General features: G+C 35.7%; 1 protein-coding gene across 1 annotated transcript; it reads left to right on the top strand.

Annotated features, from left to right (window-relative positions):
- Nucleotides 1-7,149: 7,149 nt before the first annotated feature.
- Ras64B (ras-like protein 2) lies at nt 7,150-12,139 on the top strand. The gene is made up of 6 exons (XM_089856029.1): nt 7,150-7,673; nt 8,199-8,286; nt 8,568-8,670; nt 8,748-8,856; nt 8,933-9,051; nt 9,138-12,139. Exons 1-6 carry the CDS (start codon nt 7,572-7,574, stop codon nt 9,211-9,213), a joined length of 597 nt encoding a protein of 198 aa, XP_089712155.1. The 5' UTR covers nt 7,150-7,571; the 3' UTR covers nt 9,214-12,139.
- Nucleotides 12,140-13,268: the final 1,129 nt, after the last annotated feature.

Below are 13,268 nucleotides of genomic sequence, written 5' to 3'. Positions count from 1 at the left end.
TTAAAAAAAATTGGTCCAACGTATTAAAAAACAAGGTTTTGAACTTTTGACTTGTCTTATTTCGAAAGCCTACTCCAGAACCAATCACTTTGTAAATCCCTAAGATTAATGCATAAATTTGACCAATGATATTTAACTTATTCAACCTATGACCCCAAAATAACTCCACTAAAAAAAACCCCAACTCTTAGAACCAATCACTTTCTAAGTAAATCCCTAAGATTAAGGCATAAACTTTGACCGGCAATAACATAAAGCTAAACTGCAGCCAATCTTGTATCTTTCTATAAAAATAAATAAAAAATAATATTTCCATATAAAGTTCATACCACTAAAGTCTAAAAAGCCTAAACGTTCGTTGAAATCTGTCTACACAGAAGACGGATTTTGGTTTATTCACGAAATATATGAAAAATATTTCCTTATAATATTTTTTTTTTTACATTTTTAAAAATCCAAATACTTCTTGAAAAGGATTCCGTTTTTCAACGCTTAAAAAATATTTTTCAAGCTTGGGCAGAAAAAAATAGAGACTGGGTAAATCGATGCCTTTTAAAGTAAAATCAACCGAAGTTATTAAAAAAGATGATTTTCATAATAATTTGTATCTAATTTAGGTCCATTTTCAATTTCCTTGACTTTTCCCTGACCTTTTACGTCCATTTTAAATTTCCCGGACGTTTCCCTGACCTTTTACGTCCATTTTAAATTTCAGTAACATTTCCCTGACCTTTTACGTCCATTTTAAATTTCAGTAACATTTCCCTGACCTTTTACGTCCATTTTAAATTTCAGTAACATTTCCCTGACCTTTTAGGTCCATTTTAAATTTCAGTAACATTTCCCTGACCTTTTAGGTCCATTTTAAATTTCCCTGACCTTTTAGGTCCATTTTCGATTTCCTTGATTTTTCCCTGACCTTTTAGGCCCATTTTCAATTTCCCTGATTTTTCCCTGACGTTTTAGGTCCATTTTCAATTTCCCTGACATTTCTTAGACCTTTAAGGTCCATTTTCAATTACCCTAACCTTTTAGGCCCATTTTCAATTTCCCTGACCTTTTAGGCCCATTTTCAATTTCCCTGACCTTTTAGGCCTATTTCCAATTTCCCTGACCTTTTAGACCCATTTTCAATTTCCCTGAGTTATCCAGGTCTTCGAGGTCGTGCACGAACCCTGTTGTAGATAGCGGTTGAATTACCAACGTCACAAATGACTGCCAACGGTTGCCCGCACAATATCAAACAAAATTACAACTTAAATTTAAACTATAGTCTGTCTAACTTCATTTTAACCAACTTCAACCTCAAGTTACCCAGGCGGCTTTCTTTCCAGCAGAATAAAAAACGGGCGGGTGGGGGTGGAATTCTGATATATATTTCCATATAATGCACGAAATAAGGAAAGTAAAGAAAAGAAGAACGCTTCGTAATTTTATACACCATATCTGGCTGGAATAATATTAGAGTACAGTCTTCTTTTGAAGAAGAAAAGTTTTTCGCAAGTTTCAGCCAAAAGGAGTAGTTATTCTCCCAGCTAGCAAGCAGGGAGCAGTAGTCAAGGAGCAAAAATTTTATATCTAACCCACAGAGGCAGAAGAGCAAGAAGAGTTAAGGGGGGGAGACAAGGAGGATGTGTGAGAGGGGAGGATTCGGAGTCAGACAAAATGCGCGCACGTAGTCACCCTTTAATAAAACGGTACTGTGCCGTTCCCCAGTTACCATGGTTACCGCTCGCTACCCCTTCACGGAATCGCGACAAGAGAGCGTCAGTTCTCGCGCATGCGTTCAAGCCTCCGTGCTCTAGCCTCATGATCTTGTTTATAATTTTGAATATCCATCGTCTCCAACAACGATCACGAATCACGAGACGCTCGCTTCTATACCAAGGTCGTGCCCGTGCAGTATCCGACTCGTTTTTGTTACATCCCCCTTTCCAGTACCAATATCCCCTCCCCTCTTATAGTTTTTTGAAAGTAGTAAATTTTGTCAATAGTCCGCTATCACCTGCACGATTTTGACCGACCTTGCGCTATCACGAACTTTCTCGTGACGTCATACCCTCCTATCTCTTACCTCGGTTTTTGCGACCATATTGGGAGTCGTCAACTCAGGCCATACAATTTAGACTACCAATATTGACGTCACGTACCCGTAGCTCCTCCCCTCCCAGTACCACTCTATTGTGGAGAGAGGGCTTAATATATACAGTAACCGGCGTGACAAGAGGGAACCAATTTAACCCACTTTCTCCCACTATGGGTGGAGTTTAGATTCGCATCGCAGAATACTAGTTTTCCCAGTAATAAGACTCCTTCTCTACTGCTCCCTGCTAAAAGCATCGCTGCTGACAAGGCATCGCTAGACGCCATACTTTCAAGTCTAACTAAATTGACGATAAAAATCATAAAACTGTCTGTTGCTTCAAAACTATACTGAACTCATTTGGTATTTAAATGAACGTGTATTTTTTTTGGGCATTGGCTTTTAAAGTCGCTGGAATCTTTTAATTATGATAAAAATTAATGTTAATTGTTAAGTTATTTGTTTTACATAGTAATGGCCGATATCGAAGTTCTACTGGAACCGATACCAATTTTAAACGATTATTTAACCCAATGAAACCGATATCAACCGATTTTTATTAAATTATTAACCGATAAATCGATAAATTAACATCGAACCGATTGCATCTTTTCTTGGAGAAATTTACAGCCATGAATCTTATCTATTGTTTGGGAAAAACGACAGACTATAAAAAAAGCAGAGAGGTCCAAAATGCAAAATACGTCTGGGTCTGATTAATATAGTGAAAGGCTAAAACCAACGCATCGATATTCGAGGGTTAAATTTGGTTCAAACGCAACACATTTCTTTATTAACTGGGATAAGGCGAATAACCCAAGAACAGGTCGGAGGACTATCTGTCAAGAAGTTGAAACTAAGCAGTAAAAGGGGAAAGGGGGTAGAGAAAATGAACCCTAAAGGGTTAACGGATTTGACCCCTTGACCTTTCACAGTGCCTAAAAAAGACAAAAGAAAACCTGATTCTAATCGATGGACAAACTCCCTACTGTTTTCTAGGGTCATTTTGTTTGACCAAAAGGGTAGTTCGAAAACGTTTTATGTCGTAAGCAAAATGTGCACTTTCCAATTAAGATACAGTTGAAAATAAATTACTTTATCAACGCGAGGTGCAACAGGCATCGAGATTGATTATAAATACGTCATAAATAATGACTAGTTAGTCTAGCTCCTCCCACAAACTCCGCCTAGATACGATGAGTGAAAATTATTGGTTACACAATTATTCCAATTATCTGTATGTATTCCTGGCTAATTTTGGAGTAATTTTATTTAGATAAGGCCCAAACTAATTTAAACTAACTTTATATCGCCGTTCAGATTTATTTTAAAACTTAACCTACATTTCACATATAAATCAAAAGATAATTTACATAAACTATATTAGAACGCAACCTAAGAAGGGGTTAAAAACCCAGTTACTTATATTAAACCAAGAAGTGATATCTAGTTTATTAGGGAGAAGATAAAAATTCGCACCCACATTTCTAGCTTTATCTCCAGTCCAAACGTAGACGTGTCCGGAGTTAATCCCCCGCCGCCTCTAAATTACAAATAGCTTCTCATTGGTTCTTCAAAACTCACGTCAGCGCGACGCGAATGAGAAAAAATTACAGTCATATTTTCCGACTGAGGAGAGGCGAAATAGCCCGGTGGCCTCCTTTTACGTCCCCCTTGTATTTTGAAAGGGGGACTGGGACAATGGCGCACGAATACTTAGGCATCTTATACCTTCTCCCTAATAAACTAGATATCCCTTTTTGATTAAACTTTACTCCTTTTAAGACTGTAATCCACTATATAAAATTCAAAATTCCCAGTAAACCATGCGTTACTTGAAACTACAATTTTGATATAAGCACGATCTGAACTCGACTCAAGGGTAACAGCAATACTACACATTTTACCATAAACTAATGCATGTTTAAACCCAATTTGGTGCTACTAGTCTTTTTAACAATGAGGTTATATAATAAAGTTAATTTCTCCAAAATGTCAAGAAGCTACGGATGATTTAAATTGGATGTTCTAAGTTCGTTTACAATTTATGGAATAATTAATTTTCAAATGTATAAAAGGAGTTAGTTACGACACAAGACACGTCATTTTACCGCGAAAGACGTACTTCTTACACCAAACTAATATTTTTAAGGTTTTATTTAAAAAAATTTATTTAATATTAATTTTATTTAAAATTACTTCATTATGAATAACAGTCAAATATTAGCAGTGTTCATAATTGGATGCATTTTGATTTCGGCTTGCAGTGGCGGTGGAAAAAGTAAGAATTATAACTTATCCATTATTCTACTAAATATAAGATCGGGGATAGATATAATTTTAGAAGTAGGAATGGAGAACGGAACGGTTAGTATTTACTTCAGTCCGACTCATAGCCATCCCAGTATAGAGCCCCTCCCTCCAACACGTAACGAAAAGTTTAAATTATCTTATTGACTGCTCAATTAAACCCTAGGTTTTGATGACGTTGCTGACGTGGACGGCGAAAAATACGCAATTCCTTTTTACCTCTGTCGCTATGACCCTACCGCCTCTTCTTTCATACCCCCCTGTCCCGGGGAAGGGGGTCCGGGACTTTGACGCGCGCCCAGATTACTCTGTTCTCCATTCCTACTTCTAAAATTAAATCTATCCGTGATAAGATCAATCTGCATAGGAAATAGCTACGAATGATTTTAAAATTCAAATTAGTTTGATGAGATTTGATAGATAATTTTAAATTTGCAATTCCGACCAATCGCGTAACGCCCTGCCTTTGTTAACAAAATTAACCGTGGCACGCTCTGCTACATGTCGAATGAAATTTAGCGCGAGATTTGATTTAAATTGCCAGCACACGATGTCACAATCATGGTCACGTGAATTTTGTTAACAAAAAGGCAGGGCGTTACGCGATTGGTCGGAGGTGCAAATTTCAAATTATATACTAGAAATCTCGTAAAACTAATTTGAATTTTAAAATCATTCGGAGGTATTATATTTCCTTTAACGTTTCACTATGCAAATTGGTCTTATAATTAGTAGAAGAATCGATTAAAAAATTCACTTAATTTTCCATTTCACCCTCGTCAATTTAAAATGTCAGCTTTCTATCCTTGAATATGAACGACGCCATTTTGAAGTTGTTCAACTTAACACTAAAATTACTTTTCCTTATCAGAACCTCAAGAACAACTCCAACAAAAAGAGCAACCACCTCAAAAACTGCAACCACCCAAGAAGGTGGACACGGACAAGAAAATTAAACCCCAGAGACAAAAAAGAGCGGCCACTATTTTGCTGTATCATTCCGGGGAAGGTTACAATGGTATTTACGAATGGAGACCAAATTTCAAAGGTCGTGTTTACATGCCAGACAATTAATTAAAACCAATAATAACTTTCAATAATAATAATAATTAAAAAATGCTAATTACTAATAACCCATATGTTAATCTAATTATAAATAAGTTTTTAGAGCTTAATAAACATTTAAAACTTATTGTTTCGATATTTTCCATTTTCTATTTTAATTTAAACCGCGCGGTAAAAGAAAGGTCCGTTTCAACAGAAGGGGATAATAGAAGAAGTGTGACACTCTGTATCCTCTTAATACTTCAGTTATGTAAGCACATAATTCTTCCCATGGGCGAGGGAATTACCCTTTTTGTTAATTTGCTCCCCCGCTGATCATCAAATTTAATTACGATGGGTGTAATTACATCGCACCGTGCTAGGGTGAATTCTATAACTGTTTGGTGGTATTTACTAAATCCCCATTCAGCAATCAACCAGGCACAAACCTTGATTGTCTTGACGTGGCGGGACAAAAATTAATCCACAAATAGTTAAGCAGCGCTAATAGATATAGTAATGATGAGGGAACTATTTAAAATGGCGTATATGCATGCATGATTCGGTTTAGTAACCTTGATGTAATAAATGTTAAGGGATGTTGTTGGGGAAGAATCATGTAACAATTACGAATTACCCCAACCGCTTTGTGGGGTGGTACACTTCTATCGAAGAGAAGAAGTATTATATACTTCTGTTTTCTAGTAAAGTCAAGGAAGCTAGCGCTATCTAGAAGCCGCAAAAATCTGAATTCAGTTCAATTCAGCGGGTACAGCGCAAGGGTAATAATACACAATTAGAATTATGGTTATAAAAGGCACACCTACTCTCGAGCAAAAGAAGGAAAAACAATTAAGCTAATATTCCAAAACATAATTTTCATATACGGAAGCTTTCAGCATTATTAACAATTCCTTCCTACTAATGAATAGGGATTATTTAGGTACTAGCTTATGAAAACAGTGTAAATGGCTGTCAGAATTATAGGGTACATAACCATAAGTTCATAAGATATGTTCCTACCATAAGTTTGTTTAATTAATCTCTGGTCATGACAAACTGAAAGGCTTGTAATTTTGAAGTGAGTGAGTGAGGTAGGACGGCATAGATTCGAGGAGGTAAAGCGAGGGAGGCCTGGTGAGTGAGTGAGGCGCTGCTGTCAAAGGGGGCTTAGCAATGCGGACTAAATAAGAGTGCCTAGATGGAATAGGTCCTAGCTGCAAAATTAATTAACCACCACCGAGTGTACTTAGGACTTCAATTGACTCGCTCCCCCTCGTTCTCCTCCTCGAACTAGTTATCTCGAGCTGCTATAAGTCTCTCAGTAGCATTACGACAAAGTATAGGTAGTGCATTTCATACTTATGGAAGGAACATATCACTTATAAACTTATGATTAACCATGGATCTTAGCGGGAATACATTCAGCTAATTGGAATCATTGCATATACTCATTTTCACTCAACGTATCTAGGCGACTTTGTGGGAAAAAACTAGACTAATCATTATATATGACGAATTTTACACCGCGTGTTGAACCCATGCAGATTTGTCAGTTAAAAAAAATACCGCGTTAAAACTTGTCACATGTATCGGAAATAAATGAGGTGCTCGAACTCGCTAAAAAATATTTCTAACGTAAAACATGTCACAATTGAGGAGGGCCTTTAACTTATCACACAACGCGTAGTCTTGTTTCTCGTAATAATACGTCACCCTTAATCATCAATGACACAAGTCGGGGGCGTTTCTAAGTCCGTATCGTGAGAGTTTTATGGTTTTTCTGAGTATTCCTTTTTACCTCCCTATCTCTCGCGTAGTACACTCCCACTGTGATGTAACCTTCAACCAAAAACGTATGACAAGATACCTACAAATTATATATGCCCATTTTAGGGTAGAACAGTCATTTTACGCGAAATTCTAAACGTCAGTTCAGTTCTGAAAGAAAGGTTGTAGAAGACGCCGCTAATACCGAATCTGATAGTAAACGGTACCGTAACTACAAGACCAAGGCTTAAGTCTCGAATTATTGCTCATACTCGTAGTAATTAATTTACTAGTACGGAACGGTGGTAACTAAAGTCGTAATTTACAGTTTTAGTTTTGCTAGAGCTAGTCGGATTATTGAAAGATGTCGCGGTCAAATGATTTAAATTATAGTCAAACCTATAAGCTGGTTGTTGTAGGAGGCGGGGGTGTCGGTAAAAGTGCTCTGACGATACAATTCATTCAGGTAATTATATGTTTTCCTTAATTACTCTAATACGGTTAATTGAATTGTTTCGCAACGGACATTTTCGTCATCTGCATGATTCACGCTTTAATTTGAGTATAAACACGACGGGTTTATTTTAATTCTGAAAGGTGTCAACGTTTTTTTTTGTGAAGTTTGTGTGATGAGTTTTAAAAACGCGTAAATATTTATTGAAAACATAATTTTACCAATAAATTTATTGTGTATTCGTACTCTGCTTAATTCAAGCTTAATTTTAAGTACCTACATGTTGGGTTCATGTTTATATAACGACACTGTCAAAATAATCCGAGTTGGGGGGGGGCGTGTTGAGTTTGTGACTCGTCACAGTCACAAACTGAAGACGGCGCGCGAAATATAGCGTGTAGGTAATCAAATGAAAGGTTATAGCGCTGGGATCATGAATTAAGTCACCAATAACCCCAAATCACGAGTATTAATCTAAAATTATCCCAAAAACATATTTATCTGCATGTGTTTCTTAAAAAATCTTTGTGTTCACAGTCATATTTCGTCACGGATTACGATCCAACTATTGAAGATTCATACACAAAACAATGTGTAATTGATGAACAAGTTGCTAGATTAGACAGTAAGTGTAAAACTATCCCTTAAAATTTTGTTTTCCTAATTTTAATTAATTAATTAATTAATTTTAAACGAGGCCAAACTGTTTAAAAATTCAAGGCGTCATAAATTAACAATCTAGGCTTATATAAGTGGGTAGCATCAAACATTACAATCATTGTGTATTGGGAAAATAGGTTAATACCATAGATAATTGTTGGTCATGGTTTGGGTTGCAGAACTAATGTTTTTATGTAAAATTTGTTGCCAAAAAATGTTAAAAAAAACCGGTTTTTTGGTCTTTAGTTTTAGATACAGCTGGTCAAGAAGAGTTCAGTGCTATGAGGGAGCAATATATGAGATCGGGGGAAGGTTTTCTATTAATTTTTTCAGTTTCAGATCGTAGTAGGTAAGATTTCACGAACATATTTCACAAATAACTAAAAAACTCATCATTCAACTTAACCCTATCAAATTCCCTAACAGTTTCGATGAAATCTACAAATTTCACAAACAAATCCTCAGGGTAAAAGACAGGGATGAATTCCCAATGCTTTTAGTTGGTAACAAGTGTGACTTGGATCACCAAAGAACGGTGAATATAACTTTCTTCACAAAAACCCCTCAAAATTAAATGAACAAAATCATTCACGTACTCACCAACAAAACAGGTCACAAGTACAGAAGCCCAACAATTAGCGCAACAGTTAAAAATCCAGTACATGGAGTGTAGTGCCAAACTGAGATTGAATGTCGATGCCGCTTTCCATGATCTCGTTAGACAAGTTCGGTAAGTCTTAATAAATGATAAAATTGAAAGAAATAATTAGATAACGAATGGAGGATAAGTATAACTCATAATTTCCCCCAAAATAGTAAATTTCAAGCAGCGGAACGACCCCCAATCAGACAAAACAGACCAAAACCTCGGCCAAAATGTACAGTTCTCTAGTGATCAAACTTCTTTAATTATTATTTATTTTTGGGTCCAACACGAAACGTTTTTGCATTTTTTTGCATTTGTTTCTCATATCATAATTTGAGTTTTGTTTGATTTTAAAAAATTGCAAATTTGCAAATTGAAATTCTAGCTTCCATTTTTATAAATTCCATTAATGAATAAATCACAATTTGTAACAGACAATTGTTTTTACAACAACAACGATGATGGGTTAGTTGTTTGACTGCATTTGATTGATTGATTTATCGTGTAAATATTATTTTAGAGTAGATGATATATATTTTTAACCAATGGGTTGGTACCTGAAAAAACCTTCGCGCTGAATATTATTTTTAGCAGGGATAGATTTAATTTTAGAAGTGGGAATGGAGAACGTAACGGTTAGTATTTACTTCAGTAGTTCGACTCATAGCCCCTCCCCCAACACGTAATGAAAAGTTTCAATTATCTTATTGGCTGCTCACTTAAACTACGTTTTGATGACGTTGCTGATGCGGGGACGACGAAAAATAGTGACGTAATTCCTTTTTACCTCTGTCGCTATGACCCAGCCGCCTCTTCTTTCATACCCCCCCGTACCGTGGAAGGGGGTCCGGGACTTTGAGGCCCGCCCAGATATTACTCTGTTCTCCATTCCTACTTCTAAAATTAAATCTATCCCTGTTTTTATTTTAGCTTTGAACAGTATTTGATAAGTAATAATCATTTATAGTGCCAATTAAGGGTATAAAACTGCTTATTTTATACATTAAGCTTAATTATTTGAGTGACGATGTTCCTTTACTTTAAAGGACACAATTAGCTAAATAATCTATAAAATTAATGCTTCGTTAATTTAATTACTTAATTCTAATGAAGGGTCATAGTAGTTTTGTTTTGGAAACATGTAGGCCTAATTCCACCATTTCTTAACGTAAAGACCCAATTAATGAGACGTGTAAATTCTGCTTTTAAACACAGGGACTTGGCAATTCGGGCTTAACTCCGCCCCCAGCGCCATTATGGTATGTTTTTTTTAACAGAATGAAAGCTATATAAGCCCCTACTCCTGGTATGTTTTTTTAGCACTAGTGGAAGGTAGCCTGACGTTGCATGACGTAGTACTGCCAAGTCCCTAGGCTATAAGTGACGTACATTTCTCAAATAATTAAATTCCATTGAGACTCGCCAGTCACTAATTGTTATTTCGCCAACTAATTAAATTAATTAATGTCATCTAGGCCTATTTTTCCTCCTGGACCAATTAATGTAATAGGCCTAATTATATAATGCTCTATTTTTCGGTTGCATTTAAATAAAAATAAAATAAAACAAATAATAAACAGTTATTTTGTACATAATGTATACAAAAACAACTCGGAAACTAAACTAAACTAAAAAGAAACGTACATACATCGATCGATTGATATTTATTTAACAATTATTAAAATTTAAATAAAATATTTTTGCATGCATTAGATAGTATACAACTAATGTTTTTTTTTTAAGTTATTATTGTAATGTACTTTACAAATGTTAATTGTCATTCATAATGTAGCTTTTAAAATGTATTGTAACTATACAATTTCATCGCAATAGAGTGCTGTCAGTTGTGACGTCAGATCCAAGGTTAAACGTCACGAGTCTGCCTTTAGCAATGGGCGGCCATGACAGTTCCCGTTTTTTCTTTATGGGAAAACAGCATGGGTGACGTTACACCGGCGCTTCTGACAGCACTCTATAGAGCTATCTCAGTTGTGACGTGAGTGCCTGGGTACAACGTCACGCTACTAGCTTTGCCAGTGGGCGGCCATGTTTGGTACCGCTTAGGTTCTATAGAGTGCTGTCAGAAGCGCCGGTGTGACGTCACCCATGCTGTTTTCCCATAAAGAAAAAACGGTAACTGTCATGGCCGCCCATTGCTAAAGTCAGACTCGTGACGTTTAACCTTGGATCTGACGTCACAACTGACAGCACTCTATAGAGCTATCTCAGTTGTGACGTGAGTGCCTGGGTACAACGTCATATGCGAGGGGGTAGACACTTTGGATCTCTGTGTACACCAGAGTTCAAAAGAGTTCAGCTTTGACAGTGCATTGAGTTCAAAGCCTTCGGAACTCAGAGTTCAGCTTTGACAGTACATTGAGTTCATGACATTTGTACACCTGAGTTCTCAAGTGTCTACCCCCTCGACGTCACGCTACTAGCTTTGCCAGTGGGCGGCCATGTTTGGTACCGCTTAGGTTCTATAGGCAAAAAGCATGGGTGAGTGGTGACGTCACACTAAGGTTTCTGACATAGCTCTATATACATCGTTTTCAGACTAGGGAGGATTAATACCATTTACAACAAGATGACAGGCACTAGGTAAGTACTGCACTTGTCCTAAGGCTACAAGTAGCATGGACTCCTGCAGTGTAAATGGTATCAATCCTCCATGGTCTGAAAACTATTTATAATCTCTCTACCAACATACTACTAACAACCCCCAATATGCCTATAGTTTCGTGTAAAAAATATTGGATTTATTCAAATTCAAATTCAAATGCTTTCAGGTGAAAATTGAATAAGTTCTTAGCAATAGCTAACTAACTAACTGCTCTACGTAGAATTTTTAAGCCCTAAGCTACATTAAACTAAACTTAATTAAAATTAAATCCCCCCGCGTAAGAGTCTGAGATGAAATTTATGATTAAAAAGAATTTGTCAATAATGACAATGAAGTATTTTTGGCTGAATTGTACAAAAAAAATATTAAATATTCCAAGTACAGTGGTAGTATGGAAGCTAAAAGAACCGGTAACATATACTATGCAACAATAATGTGCCTTAAAAGTTATAATAAATGTTGTTCATATAATATACTAGCCAATTGTTATGTCTTTCACTGCTGGAGAAATAAATAAAACTTGTTTTATGTATAATTTAATGTCTAAAATGGTCTATTTTTTCAAATTCCTACACATATTAGGCCTATAGTTCATTTAAAGACAACCACCACTTACCAACTTACCATTTACAATTTACATAGATGTTTGAAGCCAAGTCCCAAATTTTATAACGCACGTTTTCAATATAACATCAAAATAGGCTTAACTAAAAGTTTTACTTAATATTAGGCTTAATTGTAATACAGAACGAGTGAATTTTATCAGGAACGTTTTTAAAATTGAAAATAAAGTCGATTTTCGTATTCAGCACCCTCAAAATAGCTAAAAACAACTAAAAACTTTAGTCGAAACTTTGTTGAAAACCCGCCAAAAAATTTTTTTTTTTCAAACTTTGACCTGAACTTACACTCAGTAAATTAAACCTAATCTAATTAAACCTTAACCTAGCAGAAATTAAGACAATCTAAAAAGTGTTAATAAATTTTTACCTACCATAAATATGTCCGCCAAAAAGCTAGCAGTTAGGCCTAAATACAACTGTCAAACATTGACAAAGAAAAGACACTGGTGAACTTTTTAAGCCTTGTCTTTCCGCATCACGTTTCACGACAAAACTTTTCCTGTTCCAAATTCATAAACGTGCCGGAAACGCTGAAAAATAATCGAAAACCGTTTATATAATTAAATTTCAGTATTTAAATTAATAATCAAGTTAATTTTAATTAAAATATTACCTTTGGAATAAGTCGTGTATGCGGGAAAAATTGACTAGAGAGACAATAAAAGACTGCATTTATCTGATTGGCTGATCTTCATCATGTGACAGCAACCTGTCACAGTCCACAGCTAGAGTCTCCACTACCTGATTGGTTGATTTTTGAAATGGGAAAAGCAAACAGGAACGGAAATAAGTTGATTTTTCAATACATTTGTAAAAAAGCATGGAGGCATTATACTTAATACTGGAGTTGAAATGAGGAAAAAATACACTTTTAACACTGAAAATTGACAAAAATTACTATTTTAATATTTTATTTATTAATAAAGAGTTTAGCAAAGAAACACAATATAATTTAGCAAATATTTAAGTCAATAAAAAGTTGTTCAACACTGTTGTGTTAAAGCATGGAGGCTTTACACTTAAATACTGGAGTTGAAACTCTGAAATAAATATAT

This window comes from Phalangium opilio, unplaced genomic scaffold (genome assembly GCF_054372755.1).
Source record: "Phalangium opilio isolate 3A_F unplaced genomic scaffold, DU_Popi_V2 ptg000217l_1, whole genome shotgun sequence".
Lineage (NCBI taxonomy): Eukaryota > Metazoa > Arthropoda > Arachnida > Opiliones > Phalangiidae > Phalangium > Phalangium opilio.
The sequence above is the reverse complement of the archived record's forward strand: the minus strand, read 5'-3'. Positions and strand labels throughout refer to the sequence as shown.

Bases quoted from the DNA above. Each gene is read 5' to 3' on its own strand.
- Ras64B (XM_089856029.1), top strand. From the start codon at position 7,572: ATGTCGCGGTCAAATGATTTAAATTATAGTCAAACCTATAAGCTGGTT. The intron at 7,674-8,198 runs GTAATTATATGT...TTGTGTTCACAG, and splicing joins TGACGATACAATTCATTCAG to TCATATTTCGTCACGGATTA. The intron at 8,671-8,747 runs GTAAGATTTCAC...ATTCCCTAACAG, and splicing joins TCAGTTTCAGATCGTAGTAG to TTTCGATGAAATCTACAAAT.